This window comes from Sus scrofa, chromosome 6, assembly GCF_000003025.6.
Source record: "Sus scrofa isolate TJ Tabasco breed Duroc chromosome 6, Sscrofa11.1, whole genome shotgun sequence".
Taxonomy (NCBI): Eukaryota; Metazoa; Chordata; class Mammalia; order Artiodactyla; family Suidae; genus Sus; species Sus scrofa.
This window is the reverse complement of record NC_010448.4, coordinates 169687848-169713134: the sequence shown is the minus strand read 5'-3', so window position 1 is coordinate 169713134 and position 25287 is coordinate 169687848. Positions and strand designations below refer to the sequence as shown.

At 60.4% G+C, this 25287-nt stretch overlaps 1 protein-coding gene across 1 annotated transcript in view; it reads right to left on the bottom strand.

The window, feature by feature from the left end:
- HIVEP3 (human immunodeficiency virus type I enhancer binding protein 3) overlaps positions 1 to 25287 on the bottom strand; it is a 127587-nt gene that overhangs the window by 13879 nt on the left and 88421 nt on the right. Inside the window, 1 exon segment of the mRNA XM_021096938.1 lies at positions 3199 to 3374. Coding sequence (XP_020952597.1) covers positions 3199 to 3374 — 176 coding nt within the window.

Genomic DNA, 25287 nt, shown 5'->3' with positions numbered 1-25287 from the left:
CCCTCCCTGGGCCCGTCTCCTCCTCTGTGTACGGAGGGAGGCCACCAACTGGCCACGGGTGTCTTTTCTGCCCTGGACACCATTTCCTTGTCAAGGTCGGAGCCTCAGCGTGCCAGGGTCTCTCCTCATGGCCCCACCCCCCACCAAAAGCCCAACAGCCTTGGAACGAAGGAAGAAAGGCAAGCAGGTGGAACATGACGGGCAGTGGAACAGCGGCGGGCCCTCCACCAAGGGCAGCGGCCACTGACCCTGTCTGCCCCCTTTGCCTTTGACCAACCACCCTCCCCTGGCCCCTGAGGCCTGCCCCAAACTGCCATCTCTGTCCCGAGGTGACCGGCGCAAGGGCCTGTACTGGGCACAGCCACTCGCTGGCCTCTGGGAAGCTTCTGAGAAGAAGACATGGGATCCCAGACCCCCACAGGGACATCCCCGTGGGCCTTTCCTGGCCCCCCACGGAGATGCCCTGCAGCTAGTGCCCGGGGCCGGAGCTGCTGTCACAACGTCTAACACGGAGACGAGACACAGACAGGCAGACGGAGACGGACAGAAAGGGCTCCCCGGCAGGTGGTGGTGACAGAGGGCTTGAGGACCCCCGGGCCCGGCCTCCACTCTCTTGCCGCCAGGCTGAGCCTGAGCCCGAGGGTGGGGGAGGGAGGAGATGGAGGTAGCTGGGTGGGGGCAGGAGCCTTGAGAGGAGGGGGCCTGTGGTATCTCAGCGGGCAGCTGAAGCGTCCATGATGCCAGGGAGAAAGGGGGGGCCTCAGCATTCTGCGGCTTCCCTCTCCCTGCCTTGCACAGAGGGAGCTCAACGGGCACCGGCTCTGAGTCCAGAGGTGGAGCATCCACTATTTCAGATGCACTCGCTGCTCTGGCTCCAGGAAGGTATCATTTTCCAGAAGCCTCTCGAAGCACTAAAGGCTTGTAGAGAGCCCAGCCCTCCTGCCAAGGCAAGGTGAGAGCCAACGCTCCTGGGCGGAGCCTTCAGGGCCCCGCCCCAGGCTCCACCCCCAGGACTCTACCCCCAGGGCACTCTGAGGCCAGCAGACCCTGCCTGCAGTTTCTGTGATCCGGACCCTCCAGGGCTCTGTACTGGCTCAAAGGGACTCAGGAATGGACGGCAGATGGCTCGTTGCTATGGCTTGCAATGCAGGACTGGCCTGGAAAAGGGGCGTTCCTGCCAGGGCCCAGGGGCGGGGGGAGAGGGAAGACCAGGCCCCTTCTTTCAATAAAGTCAGAAGGAACTTAGTAGAGACCCCCCCCCCGGGAGGCTGCCCTGGCTGGGAGCTCAGCCTGCTGGGTTTTTCCAGCCCCAGGTGGCAGGATGATGGCTCCCCAAAGCAGTGAGGCTCCCCAGCTCTGCGTAGCTCTCAGGACTGGGCTCCTCACACTGAAAACAGAGCAGTGTGGGCCCCTGGCTGCACCCCGGGAATGGGGGCCCTGCTTGTGATCCACTCGGGAGGCCACCTGGTTGGCCACCAGATTTTGCCCACTTCTTCCAGACAAGGGAGAAGCTGCTCACGGAAAGGAAGATGCCCAGGAGGCGGGGTCCCGGCTCATAGTTACAGCTCCAGCTTTAGCAGTCATTTCTATTTGTGGGGACCCTTTTGCTTCACCTTCAAGGGGGGCCTGGACGAAAGGTTCTTGGCATTCAGAGTCAAAGACCATTATTTGAGCTGCTGGCCCATTGGTCCTGTCTCTCTCCTCCATAAAGTCCCTCCTGGTCACCTAAGGCCAGAGGAAATGGGGTGTAGGGGCACGTGCGGGACAGAGCAGAGGCATGCCAGGTGAGCCGCCCGGGAGACGGCAGGGCTCCAGGCCTCTCCGTCCTCCCCAGGCGCCCTCTGCAACATCGCTGATGACACACCAAGAGGGAAGCGGTCCAGGGCAGGGAGGGAGGACGGGTGCCTCCATTCAAACCAAAACCATGGTGGAAAAATGCGCGCTTCACTTGCGAATGATGGTGAGAGGGCAGAGGAGGACAGCTGAGGGCTCAGGAGACCAGAGGTGGGCACCCGGTCAGAGAGGGGCCGTGAGCCGAGGGATGACAGAGCCGCCCCCTGACCTGGCACACAGAGGACAGAAGGGGCCAGCAAGAGCGGGAGGCTGAAAGCTCCGAGGAGCCTTCCTCCAAGCCACTGCCCAGCCTCTCTGGGAACAGCTTTACCAACACAGGGAAGGCCAGCAGGCATCAAGACCGAACCTGGTCCGAGTTCCATCCACCGAAAAACCACTGGCTCTGGTGGGGGCTGGCCTGCAGGCCCCCAAGCTGCCCAAAGGAGAAGGTGGGAGACTCGTGCCCACACCCTGAGCCAGGAGTCTGCAAAGCACAAGAGGCCGAAGCCACCAGGGGCGTCGAGAGCCCCCCACCCCACCCCCGCCTCCGTCTGCTCAGCTACCAGAAAGAAGCGATTTGGGAGGTCTTTCCTGCCTGCCCTGCAGGCGCAGCGCATGGAAGCCGCAGAGAAGAGCTTGGTCCAAAGCTCACGGACTCAGCCTCACCGGTCCACACCGGGTCCTGCGCGGCCGCAGCAGCCCAGGCCACCACCATCACCCGTCGCCGCGCAGATGCACGCCCCCACCAGCCGGCCCTCCTTCCTCTCACAGGTGACCCAGAGCCTGCACTGACCCTGCCGTGCAGTGTGGTGGGGGTGCCAGTCCGGGCTGGGGGCGAGGCCGGCCCCGCGCCGAGCGCTGCGGAGAGGCTGGACGGAGCGGGAGCATGGTCTGAGTGGTGAGGCGGGTGAAGGTGGGGGCAAACTCTGACACAAGGAGTGACTATGCGCGTGTGTTACGTGGCTGGGGGTGGAATGGATTTCCAAACTCAAGAGTGGCAGTGACCAGTGTGGATGCTGGAGCTCCTCGGAGTGGTGGGTCACGGGCTAGCGAGACATGCACACGGAAGGCGGGGATGAGGTTAAATACAAAACCAGGCTCTGTGCGCAAGAGTGCCACCGCCTGGCGGCGGCGGGAATCGCACAGGAGGAGGGTGGCGGGGCCTGGTGGGCGGAGGATGGGCAGGGCAGCCACCGGGCGCCGCGGCCCCATCTGGAGCTGGGCTGCTCTGCCACTGGGGAGCCCAGGAATTGGGGGTGCCCAGGCCCCAGGCAGAGAGGTCCGGACCCCGGGCTCTGTGCTGGGGCTCCCAGAGGGGAGCTCCCTGCAGCGGGCAGGGCCAGTGCCCTGCTGACCGTCTCTTACCTTTGGTTTTAAAAGCAAAGTGGCAGTGCTTGCACACATAGGGCCGGACGTCAGTGTGGGTGCGGATGTGTTTCTTCAGCATGCTGGGCTTCTTGCAGCGAATTCCACACTCCTCACAAACATATTTCCCTCGGCCGCGGCCTCGCACATATACATACTCTTCGTTTGATTTGTACCTATGAGCAACAGGCGTCATGGTAAAGGAACAAAAGCCGGAGAAGACGCGGGGTCCCGCCTCGGAAGATGCGCGCGCTTCCTGCCGCATCCAGCCCTTGGCGGCGCAGGGAGAGGAGAAGACGGAGCAGAGAGAACCGCAGGTCAGGGAGCCCGGCTGCACCCCTGCATCCCTGCGCCGGCCCTGCCCTCGGACGGGCGGGGCCGCCGCCTCCTCCCCCCGGGAGGCAGCGGACTCTGGCGCTCCCTGCCCGGAGCGGAGCCACGCGAGCACAGACAGAGGGCCTCTGTGCCAGCCGCGGCCTCGGCCCCGGCTTCCGCTCCCGAAGAGCCGCTACTCGGGCCGCCGCGAACCAAGCGAGTGAAACAGATGACCACCGCAGCTCTGGCAGCCACCACTGCCCGAGCCCTCCCCCTGTGCTGGGCGCTTTGCCCGATTCAAGCACCATCTCCACCAAGAGCCTCCAAGAGCCCGAAGCTCCCACAGCCAGGAAAAACAGAACTTGATCGGAATCTGCCTGCCCCCAAGCCTGTGCAAGCACTACAACTGTCTGCCAGGAGGCCACCCAGAGGCACGAGAGAGCCGAGGGACAGGCACGTCACCATTTCCCTGTCCTCAGAGTCTGGGCACCGGGGGCCCCGCGCCCTCTCCCCCGCGCCCTCTCCAGCCGAGCGGGACGCTCTCAGGACCCAGATTCCCGTCACCTGGCCTCTCACGCGGCCTCCAGGGATGACCTGGGGTCCCAGTGGGAAGTGCCAACAGCTTTCAGGAGCTTCCCAGGGCAGCCGGCCCACCTGCCGGGCCTCGGGGCCACTACCGGGCCTGGCTCTCAGTCAGGATGCTCTTCTGTCCACTTAGAGGGAAACCACGAGGCCCATGAGGCCCTCGCGATACGTCCTTGTCAAAATGCCTAGTTGGTCTAACGCCCTAGATGTGCGAGTGTCCTGATGGGGTCAGGGAAGGCCTCACGGGGCCTGGGGAGAGGTCCTGCCTCATTCCAGGAGAAGAGCTGCCTGGCTCTCCCGGCCTGGGGGTTCGGCGGCGCAGGCCTGTGCCGTGGGAGAGGTGCGCCTCACGCCCACCCCCACCTCACCCCCTGCCTCGGAGGTTCGGCACCCAAATGGCTGCGGGTGGTGCGGACAGGTGGGGAGGGGTGGGGCGGGGTGAGGAAGTGACAGCAGCTGGGAGTCGATCCTGCTGTGCTGGGGCCATCAGCTGAGCGGATGGCACAGGGACGGGCTCGCAAGGGGGGGCTGTAAAGGGACAGTGGTCACCCACATGAATGCACTTGCACACACACACACTCACACCGCCTCACTCCCACAGGCAACACAGCCACTCAGTCTGCTCGCACACTCACACACACACACTCACACCCCTCACTCCCACAGGCAACACAGCCACTCAGTCTGCTCGCACACTCACACACACACACTCACACCCCCTCACTCCCACAGGCAACACAACCACTCAGTCTGCTCGCACACTCACACACACACACTCACACCCCTCACTCCCACAGGCAACACAGCCACTCAGTCTGCTCCCACACTCACACACACACACCCACCGTGACACTCACACCGACACCCCCCACCGCACAGGGACACACGCTGCTCTGTCTCTCACACGCACACACAGGCAGTCGCGCATGGACCACTGTCCGTCTGAGAACACAGTGGGTCTTGTTCTTACCTCAGCTCTGGCCAACCGAAGCCTCTCACGTTGTCTAAAAATGGCCTTTTTTTCTGTCTTTTGTTTTTTTAGGGCCACACCTGCAGCATATGGAGGTTCCCAGGCTAGGGGTTGAATTGGAGCTATAGTCACCAGCCTACACCACAGCCACAGCAACACCAGATCTGAGCCACATCTGCAACCTACACCACAGCTCACGGCAACGCCAGATCCTTAACCCACGGAGCGAGGCCAGGGGTCGAACCCGCAACCTCGTGGTTCCTCGTCGGATTCATTTCTGCTGCGCCACGACGGGAACTCCATAAAAATGGTCCTTTCTTCCCCTTCTGGGTCCTGAAGGGCCAGTTTCTGGGGCTAACTTTTCCTGAGTCAGGACAGCAAAGCTCTATCTCAAGTTCAAGCGGGGGCACGGGAGGTTAGGGAGGCTGTGGGGAACAGTGACACTGTTGGGTCTCAGGAAGAGCCCCCTGTGGGCGAACACGGGGTTTCTGCCTCCCAAGGACAGCAGTTCACACACCTCTCAGACCTCAACCTGGGATTTAAGTCCTGGCATCCGGTCTGAGCTGGGGCGCCCTTCTCCCAGCGGGAGAAGAAAGATGTGAGCCTGGCTTGATCCCCCCATGCACTGCACACCTGCCTCCCCTCGGCCCTGCTCGGCGGCGGCTCCGGACACCCCTTCCCTCCCACTGCCACCCACGATGGCGCCTTCGGCATCCCCCTCCACCCAGGCCGACAGCCGCCCTGGCTACCACATCTGGGCTTCCCTCTGCGCTCCAGGCCTCTCAGAAGCAGGCACAGAGTCCATGGCCCGTGGCTGCTCTCAGCCGGTCATCCTCCCTCCATCGCGAGCCTAAACCGCAGGTGCTGTCCAGCTGGGAACACGCCGGCCCACAGAGGAGCGATGCTGCGCGAGCCTCCAAGCTGCTGCCTTGACTGGAGGAGGGGGGAGGGGAGGAACGTGTGCAAACCCGGACCCCACTTTGTCACATTCCGTGGAAGGCCCAGTACACCCTGGGGAGCACAGGGCGGGAGCCTGTGCTGGGAGAGACGGGGAGGCCAGGAGAAGGCGCTGAGAGGCAGAGGTGGGAAAGGGGGACGCCAGGAGCACGAGCTCTGTCGTCACAAGGACTGGCTTGCTCGGTGGGCAGTTAGAGGCTGGAGCACCACTGGCCGTGAAGAGGCCGTGCCGAGAGGCCGAGCCGGGATCAAAGCTGTTTAAAGATGCACATGAAGTCTTAAGAGAAGGCACTTCCCTGGCACCACGGGGAGTGGTCTGGAAGAGGAGACACCTAGAGAACAAGGCACACGCTCTAGGACTGGACCTGAGGCTTTCTGGGTATAGGGTCCACAGGCCTGGGCGGCCACCTGGATGATGCAGCGGCCACCGTGAAGGAGAACACAGATGGAAAGTTCTCAACTTGGCTGGCTCAAGAGGTACCATCTGGGGGCTTGGAGAGATGGGATGTAGGACTCTCGTCCTTAATTGCTGAGTGTGAGACGCTCACGCGCGAGGCTTGAGGACACGCCAGCACACGGCTGGAAATCCATGCGACGCAGCAGAAGACATGTAGGTTGTGAGAGGCAGGTGGCCCCTCGAGAGAGCGTGAAACCAGGACGAGGACGTGAGAGGGCCCGGGAAGCACCCAACTGTAAGGGCGGGTAGAAAGATGGCACCAAAGGCCACCGCCGCGCAGAGAGCTCCCGGCAGGGAAGCAGGAGACAATGTGGCTTGGGAGCCAGCGGTTAGAGGAGGAGGTGGCCAGCAGGGTCCCGGTCGTGGAGATCTGGAGGAGGTGGCCGCGGGGGATGCAGGGTCTTGAAGGGGCAGTCCTGGTTGGCCGGCCGAGGGCCCGTGACTTCTCGGCCCTTTGAAGGACAGTGCTGGTTGGTACAGCCTTGTGGTTCCCAAGGGCCAAGCCTAGGGATGAGTGGGGGGCAGCTGTCCAGAGCGGGCTGGACCTTCTTCCTGCTGGAGGCCCCCTCCCCCTTGGCATGAAGCTCAGGGCCAGCCCCTCCAGCCCGTGCAAGGCTCCACCCTATGGGGTCTCACCCTCCCCAGCAGGTTCAGGCCTCTCCCTTGGGACACATCCCACCACCATGGGTGCCGGCTCCGTCCTCTCCCTACCAACCAACCCCAAAGCCTCCCTGGACCTCAGCCCACTCCAGCGGCTGCTCTGTCTGCTTCCCTTCTCAGCCTGGGTCTGGAAAGGGCTCTCGCCTGCAGGCACGCCCCCTCCCCACCCCAGCCCAGCTATCCCGGTGACTCTTCCTGCCAAGGTCACAGGCTGCGAAACCCAAGTGACAGTGGCTTTATCTTGTTGGCCCTGTGGCCCACCCTCCAGAGGCACCTGCTGGCTTGGTGAGCCCACCTCCTCCAGACTGGGTCTCCTCTGCAAGCTCCGTCCCTCCCATGCTGTGATCCGCAGGCCCTCCTCTCCCCTCGCACCTTCCCCAGGTGAGCTCCGGCACACACCTGACCTTCCCCCTGGATGCTGGTGGCTCCCTGTCCCTCTCTCCAGCTCTGACCCCTCTGCCGCACATCCAGCTGCCCCCTCGGCATCTCCCGGGTGCTCTCCAGGCACCTCATGGCCCACATGCCCAGAACGGTGTTTTCATGGCACCCCCCTGCCCCCCCACCTCCTGGGTCCCCATTTCAGTAAATGACATGCACCCCCTGTGGCGGCCAGGCCAGCACCCTCCGTGCCTCCGTGCGTGCCCCTCAGTCTTCAGAGTCCATCCATCACCACAGCCTGCCCATGCTCCCTCTGCGGGAGGCCCACCTCCTCGCCGCCACCCGCCCCGGCCCCCATCCTCTCCCTACACCACGGCCTCTCTGCTGCACAGAATAGCCGAAGGGAGCTCTGCCCAGATACGTCGGGTCCGGCCACTCCTCTCAGCCGAGAGGCCCATTCAGGGCTCCTCCCACTGCTCTCCGCACAAAGCCCGCCCCTTCACGCCGGGGGCACACAAGGCCCAGGGCACCCCGGGTCCAGCTACCGCTCCAGCGCCTCTCTTACCCCTTCTCACGGATCCCCAAGCCCCCGCTCTGCTCCCTGCTGCGCTTCCTCATCAACCAGCCCAAAGGTCACTGCCACTATCTGGTGCCTCCAAGTCCCTTTACTTTGACCTTCACCTCTTCCCCCCTGCCCCCACTACAGTCTGACCAGCTCCGCTCTCCTTCAGGGCTTATTCCACAAGGCCCCTTCCTTCAGAGCCCTCCCCCACACCCCTGCGCCCCGGGGACCCCACCCCCTCCTCCCGTGTGGGGCGGTCAGCCTGTGGGTACGGCAGCGCCCCGTGAGGGTGGGGCCATGTCTGATCATTCACGAGCGCACCCCAGGGCCTGGACTTGGACTTCAAGTCCTCTTCGAGGGGCAGAACGCAAAGTCTCTGGTCAAGACAAGAGCTATCAGACCCTTATCAGGGCCCCGCCCGGCTCATTGTAACGCCCCTCCCCCGCCTCGAGCAGCCTGGCCTGCTCCTTCCTGCCCCTGCTAGGAAAGGTATGCGGCCCTACAGGGGACCCAAGTGCTCCAACCAACCAGCAAATGTACCCTAAGACCCTCTTTCCCCAACCAATCGGCAGGTCAGCAGGGGTATCAGAAGCCCTCTCCTCTCTCTGGGCTGTAAAAACAGACGCGACCAGATGCTCAGGGCTGGCCCTCGCTGACTGCCAGGGGAGCGTCCCGCTGGGCTTGCAATGCCTCTTATTTCAATAGACTCTTCTTTCTCTTCACCTCGCCATGCCAGAAAATTCTTTCCGACCTGCATGCACAGACCACAGTAGGCCTAGAGCAGTGCCTGATACTGAGGCAGAACACTGACTCAGGCCGTCGGTGCAGGAGCATGGGCGTTGATGCATTCTTCCACATGGCCCCTGATCATCACTTGAGGCTTAAGGGCTCCAGGTCCCGTTTACTGCAGGGAGCGTCCCCACGGCCGGCTGGACCTTGACCTCTAACCCCCCGTGACTCAGTTTAAGGGAAGAAACCATGAGACTTAGGGGGCATGTCCACCCCGAGACACCTGTTGCCCAGGGACCGATTCAGGTAACTGGGCAAGGCCAATGGGAGAAAGCCACGTCTTTCTGGACCCCACGCTGGTAACCCCCCATCTTTAAGGGATTAAAAACCCCTAGGAGACAATAGAGAGGGGGGCTCTTCTCCCCGCTCCCAGCTGTCCTGGGAGCTCTTTGCTTTCCTGTAACAAGGACTTTGCTTTGCTTGCTGCCCGTGAGTTCTCGCAGTTCAGTCTTCGGCTGCGTGAACAAGAACCCAGATTCCAGTCACCTCTTTCCGGCACCGACCCCGGGACTCACTGGCTGCATGCGGGCAAAAGCCACGTCAAGGCCTTCTTTCCTGTGTCTGCCAGAGGCTCTCGGCTGAGACACCCCCGCCCGTTCAGCCTGATACTGTGCGCTCTGCGCAGACAGGCACACGGCCAGTCCGTCCTACCCCCGGGGGACTGGCTGGCTGCACGTCCTCCACTTTCTTGTAGGGAGCACTCCCCTCATGTGGGAGAGCTCAGCACGGACCTGGGTCTGAGGTCTGGCTGCCGCGTGAACTTGCTGAGTGAGCCCTTGGATACACCAACCCCTGCCCTGTGCCTGACATCATCCAGCCCTCCCATCGGCCCTTTGCCACTGTCCCCATTCTATAGAAGAGGGAACTGGGGCCCAAAGAGCCCTAGTGACGTGGCCAAGATCACACCATCAACGGCCTTTCCACTCAGCCCCTGTCCCCGCACAGACACGGCACAAATGCTTTTAGAGGATGCTGACCGAGGATTCCTTCTCTGGGCATCCCAGGGGCCCGTAACACCCAGACAAAGGAGAACCGCTTTGCTCTCCCCCAGCCCTTCCTGAAAGGCCAGCAGCTCGGGGTGGGACCACAGGTGTTGACAGCGGCAGAAAAATGCCCTGCAAAGAGCCAGGGAAGGAAGCCAGAAACATGTGCTGGGGCCCCCAGGGGCACCGTCCTGCCTCCCAGGTCCACTGACCCCTCCACCCTCTGCCCCAGGCTGCCCTTCACCGGGAGGAAGTGCCCGCCCGACCTCCTGCCTGTTCTGAGCTAGAAAGACGGTTCAGTTGGCCGCTCACAGGCCAGGGTATGACTGACTCACGGCTCTCAGAGCCGCACCTCCTGCCTGCCTTCTGCTGCCCTGATAAGCCGGGGGTGTCAGCCCGTCTGGAAAATGTTTGCCTTTTGTTCTTAAAGAAAAAGAGCTGTTTCTGTGGATTCCAGAATGTCTTAGTTAGAGGGACCTTGAACCTGACTGCCTGAGGCCCAAGGCCGTGACTCCTGAGGTCACAAAGCACTGGGGTCCCGGAGCCTCACCTGGAAGCAGCTTTCTGTTCCACTGCCCTGGGTCAGGAGGCGAGTGAGGCTGCCAGGAGGCGTGTGGAGCTGCCGGAATCTTCCGAATCTGTTTCCATTCTTTGCTGCAGCTCTAAGACTCATGGACTCAGAGGAAAAGAAAAAAGGATGTCACCCAACCCCTTCATCATGGGGGGTCTTGTTATATTGTCATCGAACAGAGACGGAAATAGAGACCGCGCTGCGGCTCTCGCTCCAAGTCACCAGGCCGCTAGAAAGTGGCCACGCAGGGACCGGAATCCAGCTCTGATGCAGGACCTCGTCTGACCTCCTGCCCGCAGCAGCCTCTCCTCCGGTCCTGCCGCCGGAGAGGCTGAGCCGCCTGATTCTGATCCTTCAGCACGTGACCCTGGAGCTGTGACTCTGGACTCTTTGCCGGCATTTCTTTCTGAAACCTGCACTTGGGAATTCAGTGCACAACTCCCCAAGGAGGTGGCACAACCCTCTGCTCCAGATTCCAGACGAGGGAATGTGGTGGAAATCAAATGGCATTCCAGGCAGGGGAGGATGAGCTGTTCTTGGACGCTGTACGACGAAGATGCACCAAAGAAGCTGCTCTGTGAGGTAGTGAGCTCCCCGTCACTGGTGCTGTTGGCCCAGAGGCCACATGAACAGCGAGGCCTTGGAGCAGGATGGAATGACGGTCACCGGGTGCCCGTGACGCATCCACCCCGTGACGGAGGGGTTTCCGGTGGACCAGCCTCTCTACGCCTGTAACGGTGCTGTAGAATTGACTTGTTTATCCACTAAAGATTCCATATTTATTCCCACAAATATAAATAGATATATTCACTCCTGACCAAATGGAGGCTCGGGGCCTTGATGGGGGGTGGGCGGGCCACCCAACTGAGTAAAGCAGACGAAGTGGGAGGATGGGGGTGATGGGGACGGAAGTGAACGGAAGGCAGGGCCCAGGCCCTTTCCAGCCACGTGTACAGGAGGCTGTTGGATCTTCCAGGTTTTCAAGAAAACCGTGAATCCAAATTCAAACAAACAGACAGACAAATAATAGGAGCTCCCCCCATGCAGCTCTTCTTGGGTGCCAATGACTATTTCAAATGCGTCGCATGCCTTTCCTCACTTAAACCGCAGGGCAGCCCTGTGGCACAGGGACTCTCATCCTCCTGTTTTACATTTATAGGAAAATGGAGTCACCAGAGTCGAGTAACCTGCCTGAGGTCCCATAGCCAGTAAGTTAACAGAGTCAGAATTGGAACCCAGGTCACGTGTTATAAGGTTCAGGTGCTTCACTGCTAAGAAATGCTAAGGCTTAAAATCTCCTGTTTTTACAAAAACACCGTTTTGGAGCCTCCAAAGTGGCGCAACGGGAGCGACAGTGTCTTGGGAGCCCTGCGACTCAGGTTCGATCCCCTGCCTAGCACAGTGGGTTAAGGATCTGGCGTTGCCACAGCTGTGGCTTAGTTCTTGGCTGTGGCTCGGCTCTGATCCCCGGCCCGGGAGCTCCATGTGCCGAGGGGTAGCCAAAAATAAATAAATAAATAGGTACATGAATAAATACATAACAACACAGTTTAAGGCACATACAATAGGAGAGCTGAAGATCTAGTCCAGAGCCCAACTTCTGCTTCAAGGTAACTTCACCAACGTCATGGGGCTGGTCGATGCCTAGCTGACCTCCAACCCACGCCTCTTCGCCAAGCTCCATTTGCCCCTTAAACGAGGGGATATACCCTCAACGACCTCTGAGTTACCTTCCTAATCTGAGCTCCCGGGAAGCTGTTTTGCCTGGATGTCACCGACTTTCCCACCGTTATTAAAATTCTATCAAAAAAGTCTCCTCTCCTCCAGAGTTGGATATTGTATTTATGTATGTATTTAGCTTTTTTAGGGCCACACCCGCAGCATAAGGAGGTTCCCAGGCTACAGGTCTATTCAGAGCTCCAGCTACCTGCCTGCGACCTACACCACAGCGCACGGCAACGCTGGATCCTTCACCCACGGAGCGAGGCCAGGGGTCAAACCTGCGTCCTCATGGTTCCTAGTCAGATTTGTTTCTGCTGCACCACGACGGGAACCCCCAGATTTGGATATTTTAAAGTCTTGTCAAATTTCTGATTTCATTGCCATCTTGTTGCCAAATATGCCTCCCCTCCTCCCCCGGGGGTGTGCCGTGTGGGCACAGTCACGCAAAGCGAGAGGAAGATGCCACCAGCAAGGCACACGCTGTCGCTTGGAGGCCCGCTTTCGCAGGCAGCCTGTGTCCCTGGTCCCCGCGCTCACTGTCCCTCAGGAGGTCCGGCCTTAGCAAGGCTGCCAGCTTTTGCCCGCAGGGATGCGCTGCTGTCCACGCGAAGCTCAAAGAGGCCAGACGAGCAGGGGCCAAGGGCACAGCCTCCTGAGCTGTGGTTCTGCCCAGAGGTGGGGAACACAGCCCTTAGTGACAAATGCCCTGGGGAGGCCGAGCTGTGGGTCATGCGGGAAGCCCACGCTGCGTTCTGGGCACATCCCGGACGCTCGTCTCGTCAGGGTTCTCCAGGAACCTTATCAGGTCACAACATCCCAAGTCGGGGGCACTTAACGTGCCTTCCAGGGACAGGTCTGCTGTGCCAGGAATTCCTCGGCCCATGAGTAACGCAAGCACAGGCCAGAGCCCACCCACGGAGGGCCTGTTTTAAGCAGCGTTCTGTACCTTGACTCAACTACACTTACTAAGACCTGGTCTGAGCTGAGCCCGGAAGTGGGAAGCTAAGAAGACTCTGATCTTGGTCTCAGAATAACAGGTACTTCTCAAAAGGCCATAAAACAAAGAGACAGGGTTGGTAACACAGACAACGCACGAAGCGCTCTGACTGATCAGAGGAGCACCCGCAGGGTGGGTCTCGGGCGGCTTTTGCAGGAGAGACGCTTTTCATCCCGGTCTTTGCGGGTGAGTCGGCTCTGACCTGGTGAGACTCCTGCTTCTCGAGTCGGCAGGAGGAAAGAGGACACAGGTTTGAGGAGTTGGGGCTGCCTGGCAGAGGCGGGGGGAGAGCAGGTCAAGGAGCCTTCTTCGACACCGTCCAGAGGCGCTCCCACCACAGAGGCCAGCCCTTACCCATTTCGCAGGCTTGCCTTTGGGTCATTTGGGCCAGTTCCTTGCTTTTCTGGGTGTGATTTTTCATTCTGGGGGGACATCAGCCAACAGCATCAGGTGTCTGTAAGACAGCAGCTCAGGGGTCTGATGCCCCAGCGCTGGTCTAAGAAGAGGAGGTGCCTGTTTTTCTACAGAAATCGGTATGATAAGTGGAGATGCCGTGCAATGCATGACCAACTGCAGAAGCCTAAGCAGGCACCCAGACTGGGCCGAGGCCAGCTCGGGGCTGAAGAATGCAGCCAAGGCCCTGGTTCGGACCTGACGGTGAGACTGGGGAGGGAGGCAGGACGCCAGGAGTCAAGGCTCTCGTGTTCAGAGACGTGAGACTGCCAACAAGGGGTGGCCTTCTTAAAAGTGCACATTATAGCGCCGAGCCCTTAGCAGGCCTTGACCTGCGGGGCCTACAGCAATGACTTGCACACTGCCCTCCGGATTCACCAAGGCGGAGGCTGAGCAGCAGGGTTCGGGGCCCTCGCCTCCCCCAGCACAGGGAGCTGTGGTTCAGAATAGGCATCTGTGTAAACTGCACTTCGTAAAACGAGAGTTCTGTGAATTTAAATTCATTTGAAAAATTTCAGTTAAAGCACATCCATGCTGGGAAGGACTTTAAAACTCCCGCCTTCCTGGGTGGGGGGGGCCTCGTGCACCCCCTGATGTGGACGTTTTCAGGGGCAGCCCATCCATGCCCTCCCACGGGCGCCCCCACCTCTGGCACGTGGGGTCTCACGGTTTCCCCGGCAGCACCTTCTACCTCTGGGCAGCGTTCCCCCTATGAAGCTAGAGCTGCTGCCCCCCCTAGCTGAGCTCTGTCTGGCGCAATGCCTCTTACACGGGACAGGCTCCCAAAAGGATGCACTGCTCTGCCCAAGACGCTTCTCCAGGCCGAACCCGTCCATGTCCTCAAATAACTGGGCTCCAGATGGAGCCCAGATTCCTCCCCAGAGCTTCCCAGTCCTTCTTGAGATGGAAGGGCCCAGAGCACCCCGAGCGCCCCTTCGCCCTGCTGCGGCTGGAGCCAGCCCAGCCTGACGCAGGACTATGGTTGTCCAGTTCTCCAAGCTTCACATCCTTGTTCCCTAGACAGGAAACCAGCCCAGGACAGGGAAGTGACCAGATACTGCACGTGTTCCTTTTTTTTAACTAAAGAGCACTAAAAAGCAAGTCATCCAGGGTCCGAGGTGTTTCTTTTGTCATGGAAAAAGAAAAAGCTGCCATCTGTGGAGTGCATACTCTGTGGTAGGCACGTGTGGAAGCCTTGGCAGGATTTTCTATGGCAATTCTATACGGCAGGACGCAGGAATGGAGGCTGGCTTAGAAAGACCTCAGGTCCTGGGGCTGAAGCCTGGCCTGTGTCCGGTAGGCGGTGGGGGCTGGGGTCAGCTGTGCTCGGGAAGCACCCCTGCGGGGCTACGTGTGGCAGCAGCTTCAGGGACGCTGACCAAGGCTCTGCAGTAGCCGCTGAAGAGATACGCGTATACACCAGGTGCCCCATCCATGCCTGTGCGCCAACGGCTGTGAGCTGCTTGCCGCTGCGCCCTGGGAGACTGCAGTGATGCCTGCAGCCCAGGGATACACGTGCATCGAGATGCACAGGAGAGGAGAAAAGGCTGTGAACTGCATTAAAATCCCACAGTGAATGCGAGGCATCGTTCACCTGGTCATAGCTCATAGACTGTATTCTTATGACTCGGATTGCTCTTGTGTGTGTGGTCTCAGTTTGAAACTTCCTGACAAATCATAGAATATTCTCACAGGGTTAGTGTGAGGCTAACTCCGCCAGGCTGGGTTAGGTGTTGAGAAGAGAGCCTAGCACGGAGCAGGGGCTCAAGCAGTGCTCACCCTCGAGCACTTTGCCTTGACTGACTCTTCAACAAGGAAGGCAAACGCCCCCGTTTCCATAGGTGGGGGAGCCTGGAAATGTCCTCCTCTCCTAAGTCAAAGGGGGAGCCATGGCCAGGTGCTAAGACGCTGTAGAACTCTCTGTCCCTGACACGTATGCGCCGGCCGCTAGAGGACGCAGTGGGACAGAGGCTCCGCCACCTCCCCTTCCCCCAGCCACGGCCAGGACTGCAAAGGAGCCCAGGAGAAGCTGATGAGGCTGCTGAAGGCCTTGGATGCCCTCTGATGCCACAGCCGAGGGGTGATGGTGAGGACTACCTTCCAGTGAGGGAGGCGGAACTGTCGGCTTGGTCCACGAGGCATCCCGGCTCCCACACTTCCACACTGAGTACACAGCTGAAGGCAGCATCCCTCCTCTGCCCCACCGGACCCACGGGCACCACCCTTAGACTGGAGGGTCCAGGCGAGGCGACTTTTGAAACGGGAACCAGGAAGACAAAGGATCAAGGGCCCCATCAAGAAACGGCAGGGGCGATAAAAGCCTCAGGGACGTTAACCCGACTGTCAGGTTTAAATCAGGAAGAGAGAGGTACAGACAGGGGACAGCTCTAGAAGAAATCCCAAGTTTAATAAAGGAATGGGGCTGTTTGCCTTTGAGAAACAGGAAGCGAGACTTTCTGCAGGGCTGGTGATGGGGCCACGGGAGGTTTAGGTTTACACGCAGCCTTTCACCAACCCGGCACCCCGCCTGCCTGACCGAAGCTGCAGCCAGATGAGTGCCTGCACCATCAGAGAGTCGGGCTGAGGTCCCGGCACAGCCACCAGCAGGAATGGTCCATGGGTGACTTGAGCTCCTGCTGGCTGATCACACCTCCTCTCCCTTTGGGTAAAAGCTCTGAATGCTTTGGAGAGGGCTCTGCAGATGGGAGGGACGGACGCTTCGAGTAGAGGGAGGAGGTGGGAGACGCGGCCGAACGCTTCCAGAGCACATGCTTCACGATCAGACTGCGCAGCTGACACCGCTGGCTCAGCTCTCCTTCAGAAATGCCATATCTATGAGATCTTTTTTCCTCTCTCTCTCTCTTTTTTTTGGGGGGGGCTGCACTTGCAGCATATATGGGAGTTTCTGGGGGAGGGAGTCGAATCAGAGCTGTAGCAGCAGGCTTACCCCCCAGCCAGAGCAACGCCAGATCCTTAATCCACCGAGTGAGGACAGGGATTGAACCTGCATCCTCATGGATGCCGTGTGGGGTTCTTAACCCACTGAGCCACAACGGGAACGCCTGTCTATGAAATCCTGTCAAAAACGAAAAGACGTGCTGACCACTTTGCAGAGAACACGTCCTCTGATGCCAGCGCCGGGAGCCTGACCACGACCAGGCACCTGACGTGAGAGCAAACCCAGAGAGCGAAAATGAGGCGGTGGCTGCCCAGGGCACGGCCTTTTCGGGATCCGCAAACATGAGTAAACAGAAAGCAGAGGTTTCTGATCTTCCTTGAAGATGTTTCAAGGACTGCAAACCACACTCCCCCGACAGGCCACCTCTGGGCGCCCACTCTCCCTCACAGCCTTCACCTCTGGGAACTGGTTACCTCGCTTCTCTTAATTCCACTGCTCCCCTGGGGCTGCAAGTCTCGAAGGATTACTGCTTCCGACACAGCCTTGAAAGGGTCTTTCTTTTGCTTGCTTGCATTTTTCCCCACAGTGGCACACACAGTTCCCAGGCCAGGGGTCGAACCCGTGCCACAGAAGTAACAACGCTGGACCCTTAACCCGCTGCCCTCCCAGGGACTCTCCCAGAGGGTCTGCTTTCGCATCTGCCTGACTCTCACTGTTCAGAGCTCATGTTGCCTTTCTGATCGGGTCTCTAGGCCGTGAGGCCTTCGCCTGTGGCTTCGGGACTCAGTACAGCTGTTCAGCCTTGTCTGCGCTGGACAGACACAGCAGCAGCGACACAAACCCAGCACCTGTCATCCTTCAGCACTTAGCGGACATCTTCCGAATCACGACGTAATCATGCGTCCTTCACTAGCAATCAGGGAGGTGGGGCATGACATTCTTCCTTTTCAGATGTGGAGATGGAGGCTCAGAGAGGCAAAGTGACTTGCCCAAGGTCACACCGCCAGTGAGCAGCAGAGGAAAGGCACTGATCCCCCAAGGCTCCTCTCTGGATGACACACACACCCTTTTCTGTTCTGTTTTGTTTTGTTATTTTTGCTTTTTAGGGCCGCACCTGTGGCACATGGAGGTTCCCAGGCTAGGGGTCCAATCGGAGATACAGCCACCGGTCTACACCACAGCCACAGCAATGCAGGATTCAAGCCGTATCTGCGACCTACACCACAGCTCACAGCAACACTGGATCCTTAACCCACTGAGAGAGGCCAGGGATCGAACCCACAACCTCATGGCTCCCAGTCAGATTCGTCTTCTCTGCGCCACGACGGGAACTCCACACACACACCCTTTTGGCTCTCCTGGCTGGAGAGGATGCCGCTGACGAGAGGAATGTCCTCCAGCAGGTGGAAGGATAGTGGGAGAGGGGAGAAGAGGTCTCCCCGACCCCAGGCAAACTCCGCCCTTCCCTGTGGACCCTGCACCCCCGCTACCATCCTGCCATCTCTGTGAGCCTTCGATGGAGTCCTCTCAAGGCCTGGCCCTGGGCACACGGAGGGGTTGGCCGGGCAGGTGTCTGAGGGTCAGAGGACGCAGGAGGTAGGTGCCCCAGTGAGCAGCGGCGGGTGCCAAGGAAAGAACACAGACTTCGGAGCCACACAGTCTGGGTTTGAATCCCGGCTCCGTTCCTCGCTGTCGGAGTGAACAGCATCAAGTCCCTTCGCCTCTCGGAGCCTCACCCCCTCATCTGCAGAAAGACTGTGTACGCGCGTTTGTGGACCTACAAACACGACTCCGCAGGGGCGATGAGGATTAGAAATTCTGTTCGCGAGGTGCTCAGAGCCCGGGGCACAGCAGGCCTCCCATAAACAATGGCTGTTACTGCCCGGGGGGGAGGGGGTGAGGGAGGGGCAGCAGGGCCAGGGCACCGCCTGGTGGCACCGGGCTCCGTCCAGAAGGCCACGTGCCGCATCTCCACCAGTGGTCCCCCCTCAAGCTTCCACCGCCCCTGATTGACCGCAGAGCCAGGACTACGATGGGGTCGGAGAGTCCTGTCTCCACCGGGGACAGGGGGGCTGGGGTGGCCGCTCCACAGACCTTCGCTCGGCCCCCCGCGCGCCCCCCTGCGCCAGGCCGGGAGCCAGTAGCGAGCCGTCCACACACAGTGTCTCCAGAAAGTCCCCAGGGCCGCTCTCCAGCAGGGGCCCTGCTGGCTGGAGCACTGCTGACACCCGCTGTTTACAGCCTGTGAAGCGCCTTTCAGGGCAGCCCTGGCAAGAAGGCAGCCCTGTGGCTAGAAGTAAGTCCAGACGAGATGCAGAAGCGGCTCCAAGCGGCTGAAGGTGAACAGATCCTGCTCACAGGCTGACGTGTCTGCTGGGCGTTTGCGGAGGGGGGAGGCAGGTGCCGGGTGTGTCCTCTGGCTTGTGAGGCAGAGACGCGTGTCCCTGTTCCAGAGATGGAGACGCTGAGCCCAGAGAGGCACGGAGACTTGCCCTCAGCCACACAGCTGGTCAGTGGCACCATACACGCCCAAGATCGTTCCGATCGGCCTGCTGTCTACATTTTTAAGTTCACGTGTGGTACACCCTACATGGCTCTTGTGAAACGGGTCTTGCCGGCCCACGGGCTCTAAGGCTGGCCGTCAGGGAAACATCCGCGTGTCTGAACCAAACAGAAAATGGAGAACATCCAGAGAAGGTCGGACTACGGGCGCCGGGGCTTCAGGACAGGCTGCGTCCGGGAGGCGGTGCTGGGTGGGGGAAGGGAGGTGACACGTGTCCTGGGCTTGAGAACCGGGGGCATCTGGAGCTGAAGGAGGAGGGGTTCCTCTGGGGGAGGGAACAGCAGGAGCAGAAGAGAGGGGGCAGAGGCGCATGGGGTGCACGGAGGGTCCCGCTGGGCTGGAGCAGAGAGACGGGCCCGGGAGGAGGCCTGGGGCCTCATCAACCACGGGCGCTGCGGAGGGAAGTGGGCGCCGGTACGGGCTCTTCGGAGCCAGGCTCCAGAGTCCGGTGCAGTTATAGGAACACCAGGCTGTGGGGATTTGAAAACAGCCGCCGATGCACTGAGCGTCTACACCGGACGGTTGTTTTCGCTTGCACACGCCCACTTCCCCCTAAAAGAAGTGAGACGCAGGACGTGGCCTCTTTCGTTGGCGGAAACAGGACAGAGGCCCTTCCCCACCCCCGCCGACACCTATGACCCCATCACAGGCCCCTCCCCCGCCCACCCATCTCTCTCCTCCTCTCTGGCTGATCCCCAGCTCCCTCCCTCTCCAGCCTGGCCAGCGCCCGTTCCTCCAGCCTTGGGCCAGTTCGTCCATCTGCAACAATCTTCCCTCCCTCACCCTTCGCCTTGGCTAACTGTCCCTCGTCCTCGGGCTCAGCTCATGCCGTGTCCTGCAAGGTGCCCCCTGAGCACTGCCCAGCCCTGCTGCTCCATGAACCCACACACGAAGCCAGCCAGGAGGTGTCAGACGTGGAGCTCTGGGGTCGCCAAGCTGCCGTTTTCGAGCGTTCAGTCCTCCAACAGCCCGTGGCTATGTGGCCAGTCCTCTCCCCACTTTGCAGATGGGAAGAAAGGCATGCACAGAGGGGCTGAGCAACCTGCCCCAGGCCACACAGCCAGCGGTAATGGCGCAAAGACTCAAGTCAGGTGGGCCGGCCCCGAGGCCTTGCCCCTGACCCCACCCACCCCTGCGTCCGTGCTGCCCTGCCAGCTCTCTTCCATGCCAGACTCCATCTCCAGACACAGGCCGGTTCCAAGCCGGCGCAGCTGCGCCACAGAGGCCGCGTTCTCATTTAACCCTCACTCAACCCCGGGAGGCGGCACTGTTCCCGTCACCCTCCAGACGAGGAGCGGCTTGCGTAGGTGGCCTAACAGCTTGGCCCACGTCACAGAGCCCATCAGGGCAGAGCCAGGGCCGCTCCCTGGTCTCTCAGACCCCGGACGCAGTGATCTTCCCCGAGACGGCAGGAGACCAGCGTGCCCAGCCTCCCTCCCTCCTGCTGCTGAGCGCCTGACCACCGGAAGTGATCTTCCTACTAATTGCATAAAGGCCTGCGGTGATGCTCCTGGGAGCCATGGTTCAGAAGCCGTGCCAGGGACCCACATCTAGGGCCCTCTAGGCATCTGAGCTCAGAGACAGGCTAGCCTGAGGTTCCCCCTGCACCAAAGCCTGACCCCAAGGGCTCACAGTCACGCCATCGCATGCTGGTTACATCTTCCTAACACACATTAAAATACAAATGTGCCGGGGAGCATCCGTCACAGGGCCTCCTGAACCCGCGCAGTGGTTTGCATCACAAGCCCCAGGGCCTCTTCTCACTCGCAGTGGTGAGACGACCCCCACTAGGAGATTATAAACCTCAGGAAAGCCACAGCTGATAGAGTCTGGGCCTGACCTCCCGAGCGAAGCAGTCCCAGAAACACCCGAGAGACGGATGTGAGGCAGCCCAGCTGCTAGATCTGCTGAGGCTTCGAAGGTTTATGCCAACGGGTCTCGGCTCTTGGCTGGGAATGGCTCCCCTTCCTTCCTAGCAGCCCGTGCCTACCGGGCCCTCAGGGTGAACACCCTCTCCTCCCCAGCCCCGAAGGATCCTGCCCCGGCTCGACAGCACAGGCTGTGGACAAGCCCTTCCTGCCCTCCGGGCCGCCAGCCGCCTTCCCGCGGGAGGCGCCCTGCCTGCTCCTGGCTCCAGGCCCCGGAAGCCCCTGGCTGGCCGCCTCCTGGTCCTGGTCTACCAGCCACTCTCGCCAGCGGGTCACAGGGCCTCGCTCATAGCCTGGCTTCTCCCTGGCTACCTTAGGCTCATTTTGGCTCCTGTGTCCATCCTGTCTGCTGCCATGTGCTCCAGGGAGCCCGCCTGCCTGGCACGCCCGCCCCAGCTGCCCTGCTCCAGCCCAGCCTGCCTTCTGCTGGCCGCTGTGCCCCGGGACGCAGCTCCCCCAACTCTCCTACCAGCTGGGCTGTCCTTCGGTCTGCAAGCCACCCATGGTGACAGATGAGGCCTGTCCACAGCACAGCTCCAAGATTCCGCCTGGAGTCCAGGCCCTGCTCCTTCTTTGGTCTGATGCCTTTAGGCTCCCTCTTGGTTTTGGGACTGACTCCACTTGCCCCGCAGCCCAACTCTCTCTGCCCTTTTAAACTCTTTCTTCAATTCCTGGCTTCCCGGGTCTCTTTTCTTCTGAGCCAAACAGGTTCTCCCTCTTGTTTATTTCAGTTTTTATTTTGAAATAATCAAAAACATACAGCAAAGTGGAAATGTAGTTAAAAAAAAAAAAAGTTTCTTTTTTCCTGAACTATTTAAGAGCAAATTACAGACCCCATGAACCATCACCCCTGAGCGCTCCAGGGTGTGTTTCTGGCACCCAAGGCCACGCCAGGCCTCCCTGCCTGGTTAGACTCCAACTCCCTGTGCCTGATCCGCTCCCCGTGGAGAGGACCCCATTAATCTGCTGGGAGGGCCCCCCCAGCCCCGCCCCTGCCCCCAAACAGGCTGCCCCGTTATCTCCTGAGTCAAAGGGGCCCTCTGCGAGTTGAACGTCTCTTTTCATGGCAGCTGAAAGTGCTTCAGCTTCCAGCTAGATTCACCACCATGCCGCCTCCCCGCCGTCCACACAGCCACCGTGAGATGGCTTAGGTCCTGTCCCTGTGTGCACACGCGTCGCACAGCCTTCCTCCCCCACCCCCCCTGCCCCTGGCACGCGTGCTTTGAGTGAAGGTCAGTGTCTGGCCTCTGTCACTCCTAGGCTGTGTTGATGTCTCCTGGGCCCTGGTTTCCTCGTCGCCAAAGTGAGGAATTTGGATCCGATGATGTCTAGGGGCCCTTTCATAGCCACGATAACAGATGTTTATCGAGGGCTTATTATGTATCGCGCACGGCCCATTCTTCACGGGCAGCGCCTTAGCTAAAGCTCACACGAGTCTTTGAGATGTAATTGCTGATATCGCCTCCATCCCACAGAGAGGGGAAATAAGGCACAGAGCAGTCACATAACCCACTTAAGATCCCACGGTCGCCGTGACACAGCCGGGATTCCCGCCAGGGTGGTGTGGCTGCAGCGTTACACTCTGCTGCGCCGCGCGGGCAGAAGGGCGCCACCCGCTGACCCCTTGCTGGAACAGGTGACCACAGAAGGCGACAGGGGTCATCCGCAGCCAGGTGAAGGGTCAGACACCGTGCCGGGTGTAGCACACACACCATTCCCAGCAATTCTCAGCGACTCGGGTGCTGTTAGATAACCCGGTACCCTTATTATTCAGAGGAGCGACTCGAGCCACAGAGAGGTGAAATGATTTTCTAATCAGCGGCAGAGCCAGGATTTGAACTCAGGTCTGGCTGGTGCCAAAGCAGTGCTCTTGTCACCACATCCCGCGGCTCAGCTGAGATGCGGGTTCTGTCAGGGGGCTGGAGGGGAGGAGGCCACCCATGCCCTCTGCTTGGCAGTGCGGTGGATGGGGTAGGCCAGGCCCTGGGCAGCTGTTGCTAGTGCCAGATTCTATTTACTCCTCACAATAGCTCCGAGAGGTACCTCCACCTCCACCGAGGTGCCAAAGAGCAGGGTGGAAGGCACCCGGGTGGGCAGGGGCAGGTGGCAGGATGCAGCCACTCGAGAGCATCCGTGTCTCCTGGGACTAGGCCTTCACCCCGGGGGCAGCAAGGAGCAGCTGATGCTTGGGGGGCACAGACCACAGCAGGGACCCATCCTCCAAGAGACCAGAAGATTCCAGACCACAGGGAGAGGGCAACTCTCCTCATTTTTCTAGCGGGTCCTAGGGATCCCGTATGCCTTTTGCCCCCCTCATCACTTCACTGTGTGCGTCCAGGCCAGCAACACCCAACACCCAACCTGGGCTCCGAGAGGAAGATCTTCCCAACAGATGCCTTATCTCAGGCGGGGGCACACGGCCAAAGGCTCCCTGCAGATGAATGAGCTCGGCTTAGATTCTCTGACCTTTAGGAAAGGCAGCGTCTCTCAGGGCAAGATGAGGGCTTGCAACAGCCCGCACAGCCCCCTGGCCCAGACTCTCCCCTGCAGACGGCTTCTGAGCAAGGTTGACTGCAGAGCTAAGATAGCTCATCGACGGACAAGAGCTGGACAGGGCTTTAATCACATCATGAGCGCCAGCGATGCTTCCCCCAAGCCACACGGCGACCGTTCCTATTACAGCTGAGAGTCCGAGGGTCACAAAGACGAAAGGCCTGTCCAAGGCCTCGGAGCCGGTATATGCAGAGGCAGGACTCAGCCCCAGCCCTGGACCGCAAGCCGCCAGCCCCTTTCCACGTGTCCGACGACAGATGGAGAGACTGAGATCCAGAGAGGGCATGTGATTTGCTCAAGGCCTCCAGCTCCGGGCCTCACGCCACTTATCGCCCTCCCTGTAGGGGCGTCACTGCAAACAACATCCAAAGACGGACAGGTAAATGCATCCTGTAGGGACAGCTACTAAAAATCAGGTGGCTCAGTGTCAGACACGCCCTCTGCCCAACGCCTGTGCCATTTGCCCTTTTCGTTTTCATTTTTATTGTCCGTGGAGCAACCTCTGACTCTCCTGGCGCTGCTGACCTGCTGTCCACACACGGCGGTCCGAGGCTCAGCCTGGCTGACTCCTCCGGCGGCTCGGCACTGCCTGGGGCCAAGTGCCGCCGTGCTGGCGGAGGGAAGGGGGCGCGGGAAAGGAGGATGGCAGGAAGGAGAGCCCAGCGAGGAGGGGGAAGCAAGGGAGGAGGCGGCCCCTGAGCTGAGCGCTTCCTGTTGCCCGGCCTGGGAAAACAGCCCACAGGGTCTTACCACCCCGTCCTCACGAGGAGCCTGTAGAGCGGGTACCACCGTCTCCACGTCGAGGGACTGGCCTGCTGAAGGCGGGTCCGGACTCTGTCTCAGTCCAAAGACTTTCTAGAACACTGGCACTCTCCCCTGTGTCCCTCCGAGTCCGGGAAGGGCAGGGAGGTGCCCCAGGGACCACGGGGGAGGCTGAGAGGGTGATCTTCCCTGCAAAGTTCTCTGACGGAACAAGTTCTGTGCCCAAAACCCACTGAAGGGCAGTCCTGCGGGCGGCCTGCTACTGCAGACGGCAGGAGAGGTCTGCTTACCTTCGGGCCCGTCCCTCTGTGCTTGTTGCCTCCCTCCCTCTTTCTCTCTGGCATAAAAGCCCACGAAGAAGAGGAGACGGACAGTAAAATCGGGGGTCCTGGGAAGAGATAGATCGGTGACCAAGACTTTGTGGATCTGAGTTGACAGCAGGGAACCTGAGACCCCCCCTGACTGATACCACAGGACCCTTCAAGGGCTTTGGAGGTGAGGGCGGGGGTGGGTGGGAACCTGCTTCAGCAAAGGCCGACAGGTGGAAGTCCCTGCTGGAGGCCGTCAGACCCCACCCCTTGCTCCACTCCAGCAGCCAGGACACCCCTGAGAAAGCCGAGGGGTGAGACGGAAGGCCTCGGAGGGGGACATCGGGCCAGGTGAGGGCAGGGCAGCGGAATCCCAAAGAAAAGAAGGAATGAAGTGAACGCATCCCTGGGGCTGAGACGCCCCCCCACCCCCCTGCCCTTTTCCTCCCTGGGGCGCCCAGACGATGAGATATGAACCCCGCAGCCTCTAGAAAGGACACGGGAGTCCTGGCCCCAGGAGGACAGAAGACACGGCCACTGCAGCCTCCCCAGGGGAGCAGCCCAGACGGCAGCCATGGCGAAGCCTCACTCTCACACCAGGGATCCACGCTCCCACTGCCCTTCTGGAAGATATGCCAGAGGTCGCCAGACACCTAAGGGAAGGCACCAAATGAGCC